This window comes from Anabrus simplex, chromosome 1 (assembly GCF_040414725.1).
Source record: "Anabrus simplex isolate iqAnaSimp1 chromosome 1, ASM4041472v1, whole genome shotgun sequence".
NCBI lineage: Eukaryota > Metazoa > Arthropoda > Insecta > Orthoptera > Tettigoniidae > Anabrus > Anabrus simplex.
In genome coordinates, this window is record NC_090265.1 from 645,566,596 (window position 1) to 645,588,374 (window position 21,779).

Sequence of the window (21,779 nt, forward strand, 5' to 3'; positions counted from 1 at the left end):
TTTACAAAATCACAATTCAGTTAAATATATAGTCTCAATACTGAATTTAAAAAAAATTGAGAATGGTTATACTCCTCATTGTAGGGGCAGTGGGTTAGTGATGGTTAATAAAAATAATGTTTTGCTGAAAGTCTGTTTTTTCTTTTAATTTTTAGTTTAGGACTTAAAATTGAAGATAGTGGAGTATCACTAATTATGTTGGGTACTATTATTCACAGGTCAGTGACTTTTGTCTCTGAGGTCTTCTGGGGTTTAAGAAAAGGTGCTGGAAATCATAATCATGGTACTACAGCTGAAATTGTAATAGGAATTTTATATGTACATGCTCTTTATAAGTCAAGAAAGCTGTGGAGTAAAGAGGAATTGTTGTGGGAATAATGAAAACAAATGTTATAGTTTATGGTCTTTTAGAATTTAACTCATTCTTGTACAAAACAACTCATATAACATTAACAAGTTATTTTACAACAATTGGAGACAGCTATATTCCTGTCTATACTCTTGTCTTATTGCAGTCAATGTGAAAAATACTCCTACAGAACAAATCATTTACAGCTCATCTCACTCTCCACCTTCTGTCTGACTTTTAAGTTAAAGAACCTCTGAGTCATTAGACCCCAAGGCACAAAAGGAATGTGGCATTTATAGTTTTCCTAATATAGGTCAATAAAAGTTTCCGAAATGCTCCTTGTATTTAGTTACAGTTTACTCAATTTGTAGCCTTTATAGAGTTTACAAATGAGGTCTTCTTTTACTTGCAAATAGTTATACTTTTTACTTGTAAATAATTGTGGATATTAACATTAAATATTTGCATACACAATAACCTCACAACTTTGATTAATAAACACATTGTTTTAGGTCCTTTGAAAAGTGGGGGTATCTGTTTGCCTTACAATATTCAGTGCAAATGTTTTTTGCTCAGTATGTTATTAAAATATTATTTAAAATATTTTTTCCATTAGTATATTATACATAATGATAAATATGATAGTATCTTGGAAGATATATATGGATAATTTGATTTGATATTTCTTGAACTAGAGTGATTTTCAATAAGCAAGAAACTTTCATATTAGAAGTAGAGGAAAATTGACAATATAATGGTATGAATGCACAACCATGTCTATCTGAAGAGTGGAAAGAATATCTGTCATCTGTTCCTTTTTTGTCTTTTTTTCCATGGCACTTCAAAAATATGTGATAGTTGAATTTTCATATACTGGTACTGTTTATTATTCATTGTACAATTATTGTAGGATTATAGACAGTATGATTTTGCATTCAGGCTTCTTAAGCATTATGTTTAGCAGATTGTTACATATTCTATTTTAATTCAGAACAGCCAACCTTTTCTCTTAGAATGACACATTTTGTCTAAAAGGTCAGTAAGTCAAGCGTAGAAAGCTCTGACTCCTCAAGAAATCTAAATATTATAAATATGCTTGTCTGAGAATAATTTTGCTATAATTTACAGATTAAAGTTTAAAAAGAATGACTGTTGTAAAATACTGTTGGTTGAGGTTTTTATCTTAATACTGTAAAGTTTGATTACAGTGTACAGTTGCTTTTGGATCTGTTTGTAAGCATGAATCCTGCAGTACAGAACCATCTAGCTACAACTTTCTAAGAGAAGTTGAAACTCACCACGAGTAAGATATTTTCTATGGATTTGTGCGATCCTTAGAGTATTGATAGATCCTGAGGCCAGAGTTGAAGGCCAGAAGTTAGCAGCTGCAGAAAAGAAGAGAAAGAGCAACCACTCAGTTCTTCTCACATTTTAAAGTGTGTTGTGAAATACTTCCTCTGCATCATTCTGTAATACAGTTGAGTTATCTCTAAATTAATGCAGATCCTAACTATACCTCTGTCTAATGTTCTAATTTTGAATATTATTGTCTACATCTTGTTTAGGCTTGAACTTATAAAGTTTTAGTTCAAGTAGGGCGTTCTTAAAATGAATGAAGCTTCAGTAATTACTGTTCCCAAAAAAGGTATTAAAAACATCGCTATTTAACCTATAAATCCGCTGTTACATTCTCAGTGTATTTAATATAACTCTTATAGAGAGAAGAATTGTAACTTACCTAATAAACTAATATACTACTGTCAGTTCCGTGGATACCATTTAATTCTGTACATAATAAAATATACAAGCTTTTATCAAAATATAGTTATGTACTCTTTTCTAATACTTTCCCCCTTACTCCCTCTCCTGTTACTGGATAAAGGCCTAATTTAACACCCAATTCCTTTGGCTTCTGCATAGAAGGTCTTGGAGGAAAAGGATTAAACTTCATTGGTGACTTTATGGGACTGTTGTGGGTAGGTGTCTTGAGGGGTGGCAAGGAAAAATTAAATTCTTTACTCTTTGTGGGTGAATAAGTTGGCGAGGTGATCCTAGATAATTTCCCTTTGGTACGGGGTAACGAGTGGGAATAATCTGTTGATGTCCTCCTCCGAGAGTGACTCTTATCCAGCTTTTCATATGATGTTTCAAAGGGAGAAACTGTTTCGTTAACAGATAACATACTAAATGACTTATACAGAGGTGAGCTTGTTCTACCATGACTTACTGATTCTTTAGTTAGATCAAATGAAATATCACTATCAAAATGGAGAGACACTGGTCGTTCTCGACTCATGCTTCTTCTTAAAGGAGGTGTGTATCTCTGGAATGGGGATGGGGGTGGAGAAGAGAGATCCTTTTTACTTTTGGAATGAAAACCGTGGAGAGAACTAGATGATGACGATCGATTTAACATTTCTGGAAAACATTCACTAACTATTGGAGAAGATGGACGACTTTCTCTTGCTAGTTTTGTATGCACCAAATCTGTTCTTGAGTCTGATACAGAAGAAGTTAGAAAAGGACGGAGATCAAACTGAAAATCTTCTGAGGTTCTTCGTTTAGGTGAAGATGAGGATGGACGCCGTCGAAATAGTTCATCTGACTCTCTTCTTCTGCTGCTTGGTGATGAAATGTGTGTATGTCTTGGGGAATCTGTCCAAGCTGTACTTCCAGGTTTAGTAGGAGAAGAGAGGATTGAACTTGAATCTAAATGAAAATAATCAATTGTTTCTTTTGCTAGTGTGTCTATATTTAATGGTGGAGAATCAAGTCGTGAGATTTCTGAGTGGGGTGGCGTTATGGAATATGATTGCTTTTTTGTTTCTTTTGAACTTTCATAGGCACTAAGTCTGTCTGTAAAAGAGAGTGAGTCTAAAAAACTGTTTCTACTACTTAAAGGTGAACTAGATTTAGCTGAGTATTTTGTTGAAGTAAATTCCATAGAATGGCTGCTTTTCTCCGTAATATGACTTTGAAAGTGAAATGATGTTCCAGAACTGTCGCCTGTTCTAATGTTATATTTTTCATAATTATCTGTTACATTAGAGAATTTGGTAGTTGGTTTCATATCTTCTTCAAATGAATAAAGTGATTTGGTCAATGTTTTTGCTTGATCAGATGAAGTATGTAGGGAACCTTTTTGTGAGAACAAGTGAAAATCATATTGGTCATACAATGACATTTTATCACTTTTAGAATCATAACTATATCTTGTACTCAGTGGTTCATCACTCCTGGTGGAAGAAAAAATTGAATGATTTTTATGTAAGTCTTCAGAAATATTCTGAGTTGTCTGAAGATGAAGTGGAGATAGATCATCAAGTTTGACTCCAGTGTCACTTACCTTTGGATCATGTGGTATTGTTTTGGCACTTACATGATCCATATCTGGTGATAATAGCAGTGGTCTAAGTGTAGCTTTAAATTTATTCAAACTACCTAAAGTATCTTCAACAGGTTTTGGATGATCCACAGAACTTCTCTCTGTGACATACTTTCTTTCAGTCATAAGGGCAGTACTTTCTTCTGCTGAATGGTGAAATGGGGGATCTTTGGAATCAGCTGAAAATACTTTACTATACCTTGTTGGTTCCTTACGATCTTCAAGATAATTAGACATATCTTGATAGTCTGGAGAAATTTGTTTCTTAATGTCCTTAAAAAAATCAGAATCAGTAATTTCTAATTTCTCTAATTTACTCCCAGAGTCATCAGTCAACAGGTACTCTCTCTCTTCATCACTAATTTTTTGGACAGGCTTTTCATCATCAAGATTTAATCTACTGGGTGATGAAGGTACAATATTTACATTTTCTAAGCTAGAGGTTGTTGGGACTGATGAATTAGCATCAGTTGAATCGTCTTCTGAATGAACATTTACACCATTGGATCCTTCCTCAGACAATTTGCTTGGACGTCTTGCTTGGCACTGAAGGATTCTTTGCAGTATTTCAGAATTTTCTTGAATAATTTTTAGAGCTCGCTCACTATTCCTACGTCCCAGATTCATTTTCTGATCTATTTCCAACAGCTCTGACATTTTTGCATAGTCAATAATTTCCTTTTCACTTCTGTTGTTCCCTTTATCTGGAGAGTCTTTCAGTTCAGCTGTTAAAGCTTCCAGAGAAAGTTGAAGATCCTTCTCTTGGCAGTGTAGCCTGTGATTAATCTCTAAGAGAACTGACATATCTACATCATCAATACTTCTGTCCTTATGATCACCCAGATCACCTTGCTTTTCTGTATTGTTTACCTCATCAGGAGATTTTAGTATTTCTTCATTTCTAAGGTTAAGCTCTATGTTTTTAGGTCCTTGACTTTCATCAGTTTTGTTCTCTAAAGACTTTTCCATGTGAACTGAAGAAAGAGATCTATCAGGAGATTTCTCACTTAACTCTTTATCCTTCACAGTCCCTTCTGGAATAATGTAATCGTCAGTTGGTGATGATTCTTTATTATCTTTCATACCACTGAACACATTGGTTAGTTCAGTTTCCAATATACCTCCAACAATATTGTCAATAGAAATGTTGCTAGGGGCTAGGTTTTCTTCTTCTATTGTCTGTGCCACTTTATTTTCTTTGGTGAATAATTGTTCATACTTTTTGGGTTCTGAGTTCAAGTTATCATTTGGCACTTGTGAATACAATGGCTGTGACGTGATAGCTGCTGTTTCATTCGATGGACTTCGACTGTGTAATCTGTGAACAATTTCAGCTGATTCACTATCTGTAAAACTTGTCTCACTTTTACCTGAATGTAACTGTGTTTCATGGCTCTCCTTCTCAGTTCCACTTTTTGCTGACATCTGGATTGTATTTGCCTTTGAACTTTCAACACTGGAACTAACAATGATTTGTTCTTTTGTAGGGCTGATTTGTTTACATGTCTTGATTGTTATTGATTCATGCAAGTCTGATGATATCAAAGGATGAAGCTTATTTACACTTAAAGGAGAAACACAGGTGTCTAATAAATTATTTTCAGAAGTTTTTTGAGAGATTGCTACTTCTTTCTTTTCAGTAATAAAATCCATAGATTTGTCTAAAGAACTACTTCTTGCAAAATCTTTCCGGCTAGTAGGCTTATATTCACTACTTGTAGATTCATCAGATGATGGTGCGAAATGTAGAGTTGATTCTGGTGACACAGGAGATTTACTTTCTGGTAGAGTTGAAAGTCTAGCAATGTCTGGTGCATATGATGATGCATCACTAATACTAGTAAGGTCTTCTGAATCAAAGTCACTCAGTCTATCAGGTTCATCACAAAGTTCAGTTGAGGTACTGCTACCATCACTGCTGGCATTAGATTTGCTGCTTGCTGTTTCTTCTTCTTCTATCTCGGGCTCAACAATGGCTGGGACAATTATGGATGGTGCAATGTCTGCAACTGGAAAAGAAAATATGCACGCTTTTATTAATGTAAGACATGAGACATTCAAAATGATACTTCCTACAACACCATTGAGGAGTATCGTTGACAACTAAGAGTATTATTTATTTCAGAAGCATCACAATAAAATAGATGGCAAAGTACTGGAATCCACTAATAAAGAGAATTTAAATAGCAGATTACACCACGTTTGACCAAATATGAGCAACTTCCAGGACGCTTAGCGTGCCTATAAGAAGGTCTGCTATATGGATCGGAATTCTTCTTGATCGAGAGTCTGGAGGCCGGCAGCCAAAATCTTGAAAATATCCTAACCCCTCTGAATCAAAGTGAATAGTGGTGCTCTCAGTGTACATGCTTCTCTCTCATAGCTTGGGACTTAAGATGTTTTAGGATCACATTTTTTGTTAATCTATTGTAACACATGCAAAACACTTTTTAGAATTCCTTGTGTTTAGAGCACTGTTGGATCCTTTGTTAATATTAATGTAACTGCTTATTTGTGAAAGGAAATGAATTAGAACAAAACCCAAATTAGGAATTCTTAAAAAATTAATATTATTTGCAATTAAATAAACATTCCTTTGCACCATACTTCCTCTTGTTTTATTTTTATAAAAATGATTTAACTGTAAAATTAAAAATATTTGCAAAAATGAAAAAAAAAAAGTGAAGAAGAACAGATAGAGTAGAAGAGATACTGACTGATGCTTGACTGAAATATCTTACGGGTCTTCAAATGATAAATCATAACGGATGCATTTTTGTTTTCAAAATAATGCACAGGGAATAAATATTACATTGCCATTTATTTTCTATTAAACATTTCCACCTCCTCGACTTTCTATTGATATCCATAAATGTGCATTAAAAATAGTACATTCAATAAATTGTGAGCAGAAGGGCACAGCTCTTTCCCATTTACCATACATCAAAGGCTAAGATTCAAATGAAATACAAATTCTGGTGGGTTGACTGGGTTAATCTAGAGAAATGAATTTCATTTTATGGGTCTGTATTGAACCTTGATTAAACCAAATTTTTTTTTTTTTTGCTAGTTGCCTTACATCGCACCGACACAGATAGGTCTTATGGCGACGATGGGACAGGGAAGGGCTAGGAGTGGGAAGGAAGCAGCCGTGGCCTTAATTAAGGTACAGTCCCAGCATTTGCCTGGTGTGAAAATGGGAAACCACGGAAAACCATTTTCAGGGCTGCCGACAGTGGGGTTCGAACCTACTATCTCCCGAATACTGGATACTGGCCGCACTTAAGCGACTGCAGCTATCGAGCTCGGTTAAACCAAATTAAAATAAGTGAGTTAAATCCAACTTTTCAATACAAATTAAACAGTGTTAATTAAATAAACATTTAATGGGACTAGTTTCGACCTCCAACCAACTTTCTTCCCCACTCAGTATGCTATTTGCTGTGAATGGAAGAGCATACCACCACCTGACTCGTGCTGTTGACCAGGACATCACAGCATGCGATCGTAGGAAACTTGCTTAGTCTTATCAGGAGACTCGTGAGACATGTCTCATCTGCGAGACATCGAAAAGTTTTTATGCTTCTCAAGACATGCGTTCTTGTTCCCCATCCCTAGTCTGCTGGGGTGTAATTACAGGGCAATATACTGTATGTTGCATGTACACCATCCTACACCTAACCTAACTCTTGTAAAACAATCAATTATTACGTTTAATACATTTTAATTATCTTTTATTAAATGTTAAGTATGACTAACATGATTTCCCTACAAATATATATTGTCAATTCATATAACCTCAAAATCTGTTGTCAAAAACTGTAGAAAACTCTGTATAATTAATTTGTATATTCGATAGAATCCACTATCATTCTGATACATATGGAGGTTTCCGGAAACTTACTGTGATGTTTTATTATCCAAATACGTGTTGAAGCTTTAGGAATATTGTAGATGTCTCACTGTGGATATGTATATTGTAATCGGACATTCACACTCAATCTATACCACTTTCCAGACATGTATTCTTCTTACACTTCTGTCCAACTGCTTTATATCTTTGAATCGACCGCCCAATTGATAAATTGTTTGGGTGCGTTCCATTCAGCCTGTGCAGCAACATTTCTAGAAGTTGGAGATTTCTAGCCTGTTTGTCAAATGGTATATATATCAAGCCGACAGGCCAAGAGACTAGTGAGTTGGTGGAGTATAGTTGATTAGCTTTGTCTTGTGATGGTGTAGTGAATACTCAGTATGAGGACTTGTTGATATCTGTACTAGTCAGAATTGACAGCAACTTGCTTCAGTACATTTCTCTTAATAGTGTTGCAGTGTTGTGTATCGTTGTGTGTAGTCATCAAGTGAACTGAGTGGGAATCATGTGTTTTAAGGAATAGACTCGGTAAACAATAAAGTGATTTTACAATCAAGAAATGGACATATCTTGTGTGATATTTATTTACACAAATGAAATCGCATGCAGCTAGTCAAAGTAGCTAATTGTAACACCCTCAAAAGAAAAACATCACAGCATCTCCACATTAATTGCTCTCATGAAATTATTGCAGCAACTCCTGCACTTTTAATACTAGAAATGTTCACAAGAATTTGCACTATCAGAAGTTAAACCAACATTTGTGTGATCTAAATATTAGTAATTTGTTTGGAGATCATTATTGAAGAGAATATCATTTGGACGAATACACAGCACACAACCACTTTCCAGACATGTATTCTTCTTACATTTCTATTCAACTGCTTTATAACTTTGAATACTTTCTTCACCTTATTGTACACCAGTGGCGGTGGGCTCTCAGGAGCACAGGAGCACGTGAACACCCAGTTTTATTACATATTTACGCATTCATTCTTTTCTTTTGACCTGATTTCGACAATCGATCGAAAGCATTCGACAATCGACTTATATCGAAGCTCCGTTACACCGACAGTTGTTCGTTTTGACTAACAGTGCAGCGAGCACACTGGATAATGCGCTATTGTGCTGAAGACTATACGCATGCGCAAAGCAGATGACGTCACGGTTTTCTGCACTGATATTCCCATTAGCGAGGAGCACGGTAAGGTACGTGCCTTGTCGTCTAGAGCCACCCTCAACCCAGTGGCAGTATTACAGTTGACCACAAGGGTCCGCCACCTCCCCTATTATGGTTAGCCACAGCCTCCCAGGAGCTACTATTGCATTACATTACCGGCAGATTTCGCTAGTACCCTAATTCTGAATAGGCATTTTGGTGTCTATTCAGACTCTTTTCCAGAAAGAGAACTGAATACAATGGCGCATATGTATCCCTGCCTAAATAAGACACAGCTGAAGACTGAACTAGAAGTATTGTATATGAGAAATGGCTTTCAGAAAGATGATGGGGCCATTTCCATGTTGCAGTTTCTGCTTGACGATAAACTAGATAGGGACACATTTCCACAAGTATGTGAATTACTCCGAATTGTTGTCACAACCCAAATTACGACAGCGGAGCCTGAGAGGTGTTTTTCTACTTTGAATACGAATTAAAACGTTTCTGAGGAACACCATGACTGGAGAACGACTGTCAGCGCTGGCTATGCTTGCTATTGAGAAGAGATTTGTCAACAACATCAGTGACTTCAATCGTAAAGTAATTGAGAAATTTGCACGATTGAAAGACAGAAGGATTGCTTTCCTGTACAAATAATCAGCATTTACGTGAGTTGCTAATCTAAATCCTATCATTTAAATAAGCACGATCTAGTACTGTTGGTTGTACTGCATGCTAAGTTGTTTAGACTAGTGGCTATAATTTGCAAAATGAGAATAATTACCATGTGATACAGTAGAACCCTAACTAACCGAGATAATGTGGAGACTAATGGGGTCAATTCAGAAATAATTATTTTAAAAAAATTACCGGTAAATGCGGTACACATTCCTTCTATGCTTCTCGTCATACCCAGGTAAACTTCGTGCTGTTTAAAAACCAGGAATAGTGCTCGCATCCTTCAGTGTTCGCAGTGCAGTAAAGCTATTATGAATTTTACTATTGTTCTACACTAAGACAGCCGGCCCGCGGTGTAGGGGTAATATGCCTGCCTCTTACCCGGAGGCCCTGGGTTCGATTCCCGGCCAGGTCAGGGATTTTAACCTGGATCTGAGGCCTGGTTCGAGGTCCACTCAGTCTACGTGATTACAATTGAGGAGCTATCTGACGGTGAGATGGCGGTCAAAAAAGCCAAGAATAACGGCCGAGAGGATTCGTCGTGCTAACCACACGACACCTCGTAATCTGCAGACCACCGGGCTGAGCAGCAGTTGCTTGGTGGGCCATGAGGTTTGGTTTGGTTCTACACTAACACCCAGGTGAAATTCGTGCTGTTTAAAAACCAAGAATAGTGCTCTCATCCTTCAATAATCTCAGTGTAGTAAAGTTATTGTGAATTTTACTTTTGTTCTACACTAACAAATTAGTCTCGTATAAAATTTATCCTCGGTTACAGGGGTTCTACCAAAGTGTTTGTGAAGAAGGAACCGTACAAGGAACTGTTAGTGAAATGATTTATGTACCTATGTTACTCTTTTGCTGATTTGAGACATGAACAAAAATGTTGTGAACCTCCTAAAAATTTTGTCACGAGCCGCCACTGTTGTACACTTTGAATTTTTATGCAAGCTCCAAGATATTAGACTGGAAGGTTTTGTACATAATTTGTCTTTCATCAAAGTTATCAACCAAAGCCATATTAGTTATACGATTACCACTGAATCTTACAATTTTTACTAAATAATAGGCAGAGAGCTTATGCATATATATCATTGTCATTCGTCATCTTCCTACTCCTTTCTCCTTATCCAGCTCCTGCCAGTTTGGTGCATTTAAGGCACTTCTCCACCTTCCTCTCTCTTTCCACCATTCCTCTTCTATAATTTTGTCCCAGTCCTGGTTTCCTCTTCTCGCTCTCCTCTTTATTGAATCAATCCACCTTGTTGTAGGTCTCCTTCTCAATCTTTTCCCCTCAAACTTCTTCTCTGTCATCTGTTTTGGCATTCTTGTTTTCTCCATCTTTACATGTCCAAACCATCTTAGTGTATTGCTATCAGTTCTCTCAGTTAGGTTTTCCATTCCAACCTCCTCACATCTTAGTTTCTCAGTCTGTCTTTCCTTGTCTTTCCTTGTCTTTCCTACCATACATATTTCATTTCACTGGTTTGAATTCTACTCTCCTCCCTACTTATCATTGTCCTGGTCTCAGCCACATAGGTCAGTATGGATACATTGTACATTGTACATTATCTGTTTATACTTCCTTGTTACTTCCTTATTCCAGACAAGGTTTCTTACACTCTGGTAGAATTCATTGCCCAGTTGCACACTCTTGTTAATCTCCATGTCTAGCCTTGTATTCTGCATTAATTCACTTCCTAGGTATTTGAAAATGTGAAGAATTTTAAGGCTTTGACCACCAATTTTCACAATGCCTTTCCCTTGTGTTTCTCCTCTTGATATCACCGTGGTCTTGTTTTTCTCTGCACTGATTTTTGTGGTAATATTATTCCCTTTCTCCAACCATCTGGCACATGTCTCTGCTTCCATATGCAATTTTCTGGTTCAGTATATCAAGTTCCTCTTGTACTTCTTTGCTCTTTATTTCCCAGACCACAATATAGTCTGTAAATAATAATTTCATCTCCCTATTCCCATATGCTTCCTTTATCTCCTGTACAATTTTGTTCATAACCATTAGAAACAAAAGAGGCAACAGCACACTCCTGTCGTAGTCTAATTTCATTTATAAACCATTTTGTCTTTCCAAATGGAGTCTGTATGCTGCTAACACAGTTTTTGTACATTGCTCGCACCATTTCTACAGTTTGTGTACCCAATCTCTTTTTAACCATCATTTCTCAAACCTTCTCCCTGGGTACACTATCATATGTCTTTGTTAGATCTATGAATGCCATGGTCAGTTCCTTTCCATATTCCCAATTCTTTTCCATTAATTGCCTCATGCTGAAGATTGGGTCCACAGTAGATCTTCTATTTCTAAAGCCATACTGTTCCTCTTGCAACTCTTCTCCTACCTTTGTTCTCATTCTTCTCTCTAATATTCTTTCCAGTATTTTTGCCACAGCCAGGCTGAGTGGCTCAGACAGTTAGGCGCTGGCCTTCTGACCCCAACTTGACCGGTTTGATCCTGGCTCAGTCCGGTGGTATTTGAAGGTGCTCAAATACGTCAGCCTCATGTCGGTAGATTTACTGGCATATAAAAGAACTCCTGTGGGACAAAATTTAGGCACCTTGGCATCACTGAAAACCCTAAAAATAGTTAGTAGGATGTAAAGCAAATAACATTATTATTTTTGCCACTTGTGATGAGTGTGATTCCTTTATAGTTATCACACACTTTTTGACCCCCTTTTTAAACATACATACATCATCATTATAGACTGTTATGCCTTTCAGCATTCAGTCTGCAAGCCTCTGTGAATTTACTAAACGTTGCCACAATCCTCTGTTTGTAACTAGCTCTGTGGCTTATTCTATACACCTTATCTTCAAATTATTAGAAACTGAGTCTAACCATCGTCGTCTTGGTCTCCCTCTACTTCTCTTACCCCCCACAACAGAGTCCATTATTCTCCTAGGTAACCTATCCTCCTCCATTTGCCTCACATAACCCCGCCAAGGAAGCCGGTTTATGTGTACAGCTTCATCCATCGAGTTCATTCCTAACTTACTCTTTATATCCTCATTCTGAGTACCCTCCTGCCATCGTTCCCACCTGTTTGTACCAGTAATCATTCTCGCTACTTTCATGCTTGTTACTTCTAACTTACAATTAAGATATTCTGAATCCACCTAGCTTTCACTCCCATAAAGCAAAGTTGATCCGAAAATAGACCGTAGTAAAGATAGTTTTGTCCGGGAGCTGACCTCCTCCTTACAGAATACTGTTGATCACAACTGCGAGCTCATTGCATTAGCTTTACTACACCTTGAATCACTCTCACTTACTATACTACCATCTTGAGAAAACACACATCCTAAATACTTGAAATTATCTATCTGTTCCAGCTTTGTATCTCCAACCTGACATTCAATTCTGTTGGATTTCTTACCTACTGACATCAATTTAGTCTTTGAAGGGCTAATTTTCATACCATACTCATTGCACCTATTTTCAAGTTCCAAGACATTAGCCTCTAGGCTTTCGGCACAATCTGCCATTAAGACGAAGTCGTCAGCATAGGCCAGACTGCTTACTACATTTCCATCTACCTGAATCCCTCCCTGCCACTTTATACCTTTCAGCAGATGATCCATGTAAACTACGAACAATAAAGGTGAACGATTACAGCCTTGTCTAACCCATGTAAGTACCCTGAACCAAGAACTCATTCTAGCATCAATTCTCACAGCAGCCCAATTGTCAACATAAATGCCTTTAATTCATTTTAATAATCTACCCTTAATCCCATAGTCCCCCAGTAGGGTGAACATCTTTTCCCTCGGTACCCTGTCACATGCTTTCTCTAGATCTACGAAACATAAACATAACTATCTATTCCTCTCTTAGCATTTTTCAGTTACCTGGCACATACTGAAAATCAGATCCTGACAGCCCCTCTGTGGTTGAAACCACACTGGATTTATCCAACTTTCTCTCAACGACTGATCGCACCCTCCCTTCCAAAATGCCAGTGAATACTTTGCCTGGTATACTAATTAGTGAGATACTGGTTCCTCAATAGTTGTTACAATCCTTCCTGTTCCCTTGCTTATAGATAGGTGCAATTACTGCTTTTGTCCAATCTGAAGGTACCTTATCAACACTCCATGCTAATCTTATTACTCTATGAAGCTATTTCATCCCTGCCATCCCATTATACGTCACCATTTCAGGTGTAATTTCATCTATTCCTGCTGCTTTACAACAGTAGAGTTTATTTAATATCCTTTCCACTTTCTCAAGCGTAATTTCACTAACATCATTTTGCTTGTTCCCATAAGCTGGGTTGTTCGCGATATCACCAGGAAGATTTCCTTTTACGCTGAGAAGATTTTCAAAATATTCTCTCCACCTGTCCAGTGATTCCCTGGGATCTACTATGAGTTCATCTAAATCACCCAAAATACTATCCATTTCCTTTATCGCTCCCTTCCTAAGATTCTTTATTACTGTCCAGAAAGGTTTTCCTGCTGCTTGACCTAGCCTTCCCAGGTTATTAACAAAATCTTCCCAAGACTACTTTTTGGATTCAACAACTATTTGTTTCACCCTGTCTCTTTCGTCTACATATTCCCTGTCTACATCAGCCTGTGTTTGGAGCCATTTCTGATACGCCTTCTTTTTATGTTTACAAGTTGCTCTCACCTCATCATTCCACCATGATGTTCGCTTTTTCCCATCTTTACATACAGTTGTTCCTAGGTATTCCCTTTCTGTTTCTAATACAGCATCTCTGTATTCCACCCATTCTCTTTCTATATCCTGAACTTGCTTACTGTCCACTGTTCGGAACTTCTTACTAATCATATCCATGTACTTCTAAGTTCCTCGTCCTGGAGATTTTCTACCCTTATTCGTTTGCAGGCAGATTGTACTTTAGACATTATATAGGCTTCTGAGCTTATGCTGTATCAAGAAAATAAGGTGAAATGTTATGCAGAGAATTTTGCTCTTCGTCATGAGAAGAAAATCTCGACTGGTCACGAGAAAGGCTTCTCAAGGAATGAGGTTTGAATTTAGATGCGTCCAGTGAGCCATCTGGTGACGAATGAACGTACCACTTCCACTTCTATTATAATGTCTAAATTCAAACCTCATTCATTGAGAAGCCTTTCTCGTGACCAGTCGAGATTTTTTTCTGATGACGCAGAGCAAAGTTCTCTGCAAAACGTAAAGAATTTCACTTTATTTTCTTGACACGGCATAATCCCAGAAGCCTATATCATGCCTATAAGTACAGGCCGTGAAAGCATCAATGGCAAGATTTCACTTTCTCTATCCTAGGCCTAGAGATACTTAGTTCATTACAGATCAGATAGTGGTCTGTATCATCGAAAAATCTTTGGAAAACCTGTACATTCCTAACAGATTTCCTAAATTTGAATTTCGGTTAAGATATAGTCTATTATTGATATGGTACCCCTACCTTCCCATGTGTAGCAGTGGGTAGCCTTATGCTTTAAGAATGTACCCATACTAGCACAGAAGTCCAGCAAATGCTTCCCATTCCTATTAGCTTCCATATCTTCCCCACATTTACCAATCACCCTTTTGTATCCCTCAGTTCTGTTTCCAACTCTCGCATTGAAATCGCCCATTAGCACTGTCCTATCCTTGCTGTTGACCCTGACTATGATGTCACTCAATGCTTCATAAAACTTGTCAACTTCATCCTCATCTGCACCCCCACATGGTGAATACACTCAGACAGTTCTTGTCCTAATTCCTCCACCTGCCAAATCTACCCACATCATTCGCTCATTTATGTGCCTAACAGAAACAATGTTGTATGGAATAGTATTCTTGATTCTCAGTTAGTTCTACTCTCTTCCTTCCATGAGCCCCATTAATATCGATAGCTCCCCATCAAATTCCATTTTGTTCGCCAAGTTGTTTCCAATGAGTCCCTTGCCTGTCAAATGGGAGTGGGACTCCGTTACTCCCATAGGTCCGAATGGGAGTGGGACTCCATTACTCACATAGGTCCGAGGCTTGCTTAATATTCTGAGCTCGGTAAATTCTGTGAAGCAGGATGCTACTCTACTTACACATAGTCCAAGTGAGGATCTCTCCTCTAACGGTTTAGGGACCACTGATGGATTGTATAGTCCTAGCCACCTGAGCACAAGGAGGGCCATGCCTCAGAATATGTCCGAGATGCCCACTCCCATTCCATAGCAATTGGTATCCCGACTCTCGGGACCACTTACTAGGCCACTCAGCTGTTGCCCATGGTTCACGAACTAGGACGTGACTACAGTAACCCACACTGTCAACCACCCCCTTTTTAAAGACTGGTATTATTATTATTATTATCCCCTTTCTCCAGTCTTCTGGCAAACGTTTCTGCTTCCATATGCACTTTAACAATCTGAACACCCATTGTAGTCCAACAGGTCCAGCAGCCTTCATCATTTCCACACTGATTTCATCCACCCCCGGTGCCTTCCCCATTTTCATTTTATGTACTTCCGTTTCAACCTAGTGCCAGGTGAAAATGCAAAATTGAAGTCTAAAAGTGCCAGGCTGTTGAGTCATCACACCATATTACTACTGTCTCCTCTGCACAATTTCTCACATTCAGTAGTTTGAAAGTTAGGAATTTCATAATGTTCCATATTGAACTGGGATTTCAATGAATTAAATATATTTTTTGGATCCACCTTTTCAATACAATAATAGTTTTTGATCTGAATTATATCACATGCTGTTCACAAAAGAATGGTACCAGTTTCAACACTAATTCTGTCATCATCAGCCAATGATGCGAAGGTGGAAATTACAAATACGCAAAATCAATATTAAAACACATGACAAGAAATATACAATAGCCAATGATAAGTTAAAAATAAGCTTAAAAGTATTGTACAAAAACTTATAATGTAAATATGGTGCTTTTGACCATGGCGTAAAATTCTATTAAATCTTGAGTGAAGAACAAGGTTGTTAACGTGACTGATAATCTTGCTTAAAGAAACCGCCTGATTTTAGACTTCAGTGACACTATTGAATACCACAGCTTTTACAAAACATGATATATTCTTCACATGGATGATATGTTTTATGCTTCCCTTTTAACAAGGCACAAGATATAAACATTTTAAAGACTTATAAGTTTTTTTATCATACTTTTAAGCTTATTTTTAACTTCATTGGCTATTGTATATTTCTTGTCATGTGTATTGATTTTGGGTATTTGTAATTTGCACCTTCACATCATTGGCTGATGATAAGACAGAATTAGTGTCGAAACTAGTACCATTCTTTTGTGATGTGCGGCAGTTAAAAGCGCAATGCACTAAGAAGCTTAATATCATGAAGTTTCTTAGCAGCACTTCTTGGGGGTCTGACCGCACGGTGCTCCTACGATTCTATTTTTTTTTTTTGCTAGGGGCTTTACGTCGCACCGACACAGATAGGTCTTATGGCGACGATGGGATAGGAAAGCCCTAGGAGTTGGAAGGAAGCGGCCGTGGCCTTAATTAAGGTACAGCCCCAGCATTTGCCTGGTGTGAAAATGGGAAACCACGGAAAACCATCTTCAGGGCTGCCGATAGTGGGATTCGAACCTACTATCTCCCGGATGCAAGCTCACAGCCGCGCGCCTCTACGCGCATGGCCAACTCGCCCGGTCTTACGATTCTATAGGGCACATATTTTATCTTGGCTAGACTACGGCAGTGCAGCATATGGCTCAGCAAGATCAAGCATTCTTCTGAAGCTAAACAGCATCCACCACGGCGGGGTTAGGTTGGCGATGGGAGCTTTTCGTACAAGCCCCATTGCCAGCCTACTCGCTGAGTCTGGTGTGCCGCCTTTACACCTGAGGCGCCAGCAAATGCTTTTTTCATATGCTGCAAATTTGCGACGGATGCCACTTCATCCAAGCTATCCTTGCGTGTTCAACAATGGCAACCGTTTGCTGTACGCTGCTTGCCCTCGAGCGACGCGGCCGGTTGGGATACGCTTGGATAGCAGTTACGAATTGTTTGACGTACCTTCGGTTCCTTGCCTTGTCAGACAACCAAGTGGGATACCTCCGTGGGTCGTAAGACAACCTGAAATAATCCTGGATCTGCACACTGGCCCAAAGGAAAACACGGACCCTTCGATTTATCGGAGGCTCTTCCGGTCCGTTGTTGACCGCTATCCAGGTTCAGTCGTCGTCTACACGGATGGTTCAAGGACAGATACGAAGGTGGGCTGTGTGTTCGTTGTCGATAATGATAGGTTCCTTTTTGCTCTCCCGGAAACCTGTAGTGTGTACACAGCAGAGCTCTATGCTATCTGTAGAGCTCTGCGGTACGCACTGTACAATGAGCACCAACACTTTCTTGTGTGTACTGACTCCTTGAGTTCGCTCCAGTCTATTGATACCTGTTTCCCTCGGCACCCTCTGGTGCAGCAGATCCAGGACCTGCTGGCTGGGTGTTCGGATGCTGGCACCAGAATCACGTTTCTTTGGCTCCCAAGCCACTTGGGCATAGAGGGAAATGAGTTAGAAGATCAGGCTGCCAAGGAGGCCCCTGTTGCCTTTCAAGGTTCCAGCAAGTGATATTCGCTCTCAGCTGAGACATCAGGTTATGTCTCATTGGGAGATGGTGTGGCAGGCCATTCCACTTCCCAATAAGCTTAGAGCGATTAAAGGAACAACGAAGGAATGGAGGACTTCCCTTCGGGCTTCGCGGAGGGAAGCCGTGGTATTATGTCGTCTTCGGATCGGCCACGGTATCTTGACTCATTCGCATCTTTTGAAAGGAGAACCCCCCTCCGGTGTATACCTGCGGCGATCATCTTACCGTGGTACACATCCTTACAGACTGTGTGGACCTGGTCGATCTGCGCCGCAGTCTTAACCTTCCGAGTACAATCTCCCTTATCTTGCGAGATGACGAGCAGTCAGCAGACCTCGTCATCCGCTTTATGAGGGATAGCGGTCTGTTTTATCGTGTGTGATGATGTCCTTTGTCCTAGTGTTTTTTTGTGTCAGTTGCGCTTTTATCCCATTGACTTCATTTTAGTTTGTGTTGCGCATTTTAATGTATTATTTTAACGTCTAACGTAAATTATGTGTTAATATCTATACTACCGGGCAATGCCTTATTCCTTCGTTTTCCTGTATTTTCTCTTATTTTATTAGAAAATAAGGCATTGCGTATTAGATCCACTGAATGTTTTAATCTCACCCTCATTTTTCTTCATCACCATTTTTTTAAACTCTAGTCAGTGGATAATTTTTTAAAATTTTAACTTCATATCTCATGTCATTCGTCTCGTTCCATTAAGGGGTGATGACCTCCGATGTTAGGCCCCTTAAAACAACAAGCATCATCATCATCATCATCATCATCATCATCATCATCATCATCATCATCATCATCATCATCATCATCATCATCATTCTTTTGTGAACGACATGTGATATAATTCACATCAACAACTACTATTGTACTGAAAAAGTGGATCCAAAAAATACATTTAATTCATTTTAATTCAGCAGTTTATCAAAATACTCCTTCCATCTTCTTTTTATTTCTTCTAGATGGTTATCAACACTTCACTTTCCTCTTTATGCGCACACATGCGATTATGAAACATACTGCTAGCCTTGTAGTCGACGGGTAGCAAGCCTGCCTCTTACTTTGATGCCCTGGGTTTGCTTCCCAGCCAGGTCAGGCACTTTTGCCTGGATCTGAAGGCTGGTTTGAGGTCCACTCAGCCTATGTGAGCATAACGATGGAGCAATCTGACAGTGAGATAAGTGCCCTAGTCTAGAAAGCCAAGAACAATGAAAGAGGATTTGTTGCATAATCTGCGTAATCTGCAGGCCTTTGGGCTGAGCAGTGGTCGGTTAGTGGGCCAAAGCCCATCAGGGCTTCAGTCCCATGATGTACTTAGTTTTTGATTTTTTACTATAAAATACCTCAATATTAACATTTAACCCACCTTCCTCAGTATCTGCAGGTCTGGTTGAACTCTCCCTTCCTGTATCTTCTGAACTTCTACGTACTCTCTTCTTGGCTATCGCATCCTTCCAATGTAGAGTTTCTCCTGACTTGTCTGTCTGACTCTGAGGGGCTATGATATCACTGGATGGTGTGATCAGTTGACCTGTACACACAAAAAAGTAATGTTTTACTAAATTTCTGGTGTGTTTCCCAGTGATCAATGCCATTTAAATACAAAGCTGCTCCAAAATATAAGGTAACAAGAGCTAACAAGAAGAAACTTTACTGGTGGGTACAGTTTAACATTTTTTCCCTACAAGTTGCTTTACGTCACACCGACACAGTTTAACCCTTTTAGTGCCAGGTGAAAATGCAAAGGAGAGATCTAAAAGTGCCAGGCTGTTTTAATGGAAAATGTAGCCTTTCAGATAAAATAAGCCAACGGCCACAGCCGTGTTGAAACACCGGATCCCGTGAGATCTCCGAAGTTAAGCAACATTGGGCGTGGTCAGGAGTTGGATGGGTTTCCACGCGCTGTTGGTGGGGGGGTAAGGGAATGGAGGAGCGGAAAGGAACTGGCCACCCTACCGCACATAAACTCCGGCTCAGAAACGCCTCTGCGGAGGTTCGGACCTGCCTTCGGGCAGAATAACCCTTACCTTACCTGTGTTTTTAAAGATATGAAAGCAAAACTTATTCAGGGAGTGCAAAACATTGTCATCTAAATTCAGGGTAATTTTGAGATCATTATGAAATGTATTCCTCACTTTATTAATTAATTAAAATAATTTATTCAGGAAAATAAAAGTTGGTTGATTATTCCTATTACTACACACTTGTAAATGGAGTAAAATGAACACTGGAGGTCACATACACATATAATACAAGAACCAAGAAATGCATTTTGTTTGTTCTGAACATATCTGCAGGGGTATAAAATACGAAATTCTAAAATATAGCATATTGAAAAAAAAAAGACACCAACAATGGCAATCATACAAGTAAGACAATTAAATGATGACAGTAAAAATAAACAGCCATATAATTAATGATTGACAAATCAAGTGGTGACCTTTCGGACTTCATGGACAGCGATTCCGATCTTGGTGACAAATCAAGTGCTGATTCCACCTCAGACAATTAATTACCTGCACGGAATATGACTGTACATAACCAAGCTATACTGAAATTCAACTCAAGAGCTTAGGAAAAGTATCCTTCCGCACGTGAGCACGTCCCCTGTTCCCCCTTCCCGTCTCCGTTCTCCATCTCCGCCACAACCAGCTTATTATTAACGCCGTGCGTCTGTCTGACAAGTACTTCGTTCTGAAATAGTGAAACATCAAAAATCATTTCCTTTCACATAGCTGTACTTTGATTATGTACCATACCTATTTATTCCTTTATTGACCATGCAAAACCTACAGATTACTGACAAACACCAAGGCAAGAGAAGCAAGGTTTATTTTTATTTCATAATGCAACTTGTGTGAGGCACATGGGGCTTACAACATAAGTATACGATTCCGCTCTCATGCAACGACTGTCAATGGCAGTTTCTCACAGTTCAAAAAGCAGAAAAAACCACCTGTGAGTGGGACTGCAAAATACAATGTTTTCAGGAATGTTGTAAATATTGTAGTCTCGTCATTCGGAAGGTAAAAACAAACTCCTGATCCCCTCATGACAATATTTCTGCAGGTAGAGGGCAGTTATGAATATAAAGCAAAGTACCAATTATTATTATTATTATTATTATTGTACCGGGCGGTACACCTCTACTCTGTTTATTTAAAAGTTGCGCCAGTTGAAACTCCTCTTCTGGAGGAAGTCTGAACTTTATCTACACTATTAATCTACTAATTTCTCAGAAGATGTCACTACCTGGAAATTTTTGAGTTTGTGAACTGTGTCATTTTTGATGTGTTTTTGTTTCGCTTGAAGTAAGAAGTGTGAACTTTCTCTTCTAGAGGACACTACTGAAGAATTACAATAGTGCAACCTAGTGCGAAATCAAAGAACTATTTTGTTGGAGAAATTTTTATTTCAAGAGTTTGTTCTTTGTTAAATTTCTTTCTGTCATGGTTTAAGTTGGCTGTATACCCCTCTTTTTCCCCTTATTTTGGATCTAGCCAATCCCGAATTTCTTTAATTAATTTTCCACCAATAATGTGTTTCTTCTTCCTCTATGTAGGGGTTTCGTTTCCCTAGCCAATAAAAACTTTGAGGGAGGGTGTTTTATTTCCCCTAACGCCTAGAATCTTCCGCGAGAGGATATAAACTGCTGATTTTGGGGTCTCCGGGCCACTTCTGTTCCATCTTTCAGTGTATTAAGTACATAGCAGGAGGCGGGAAGCGCCTCTTTCTTCTTCAG

At 38.7% G+C, this 21,779-nt stretch overlaps 1 protein-coding gene across 1 annotated transcript in view; it reads right to left on the reverse strand.

The window, feature by feature from the left end:
- Positions 1-390: 390 nt before the first annotated feature.
- Positions 391-21,779, reverse strand: part of LOC136885041 (uncharacterized) — a 186,523-nt gene continuing 165,134 nt past the window's right edge. Inside the window, exons 11-12 of the mRNA XM_068229766.1 lie at positions 19,404-19,568; positions 391-5,743 (exon numbers count right to left, since the gene is read on the reverse strand). Coding sequence (XP_068085867.1) covers positions 2,175-5,743; positions 19,404-19,568 — 3,734 coding nt within the window. The 3' untranslated portion in view covers positions 391-2,174. The remainder of the gene's footprint in view (positions 5,744-19,403; positions 19,569-21,779) is intronic.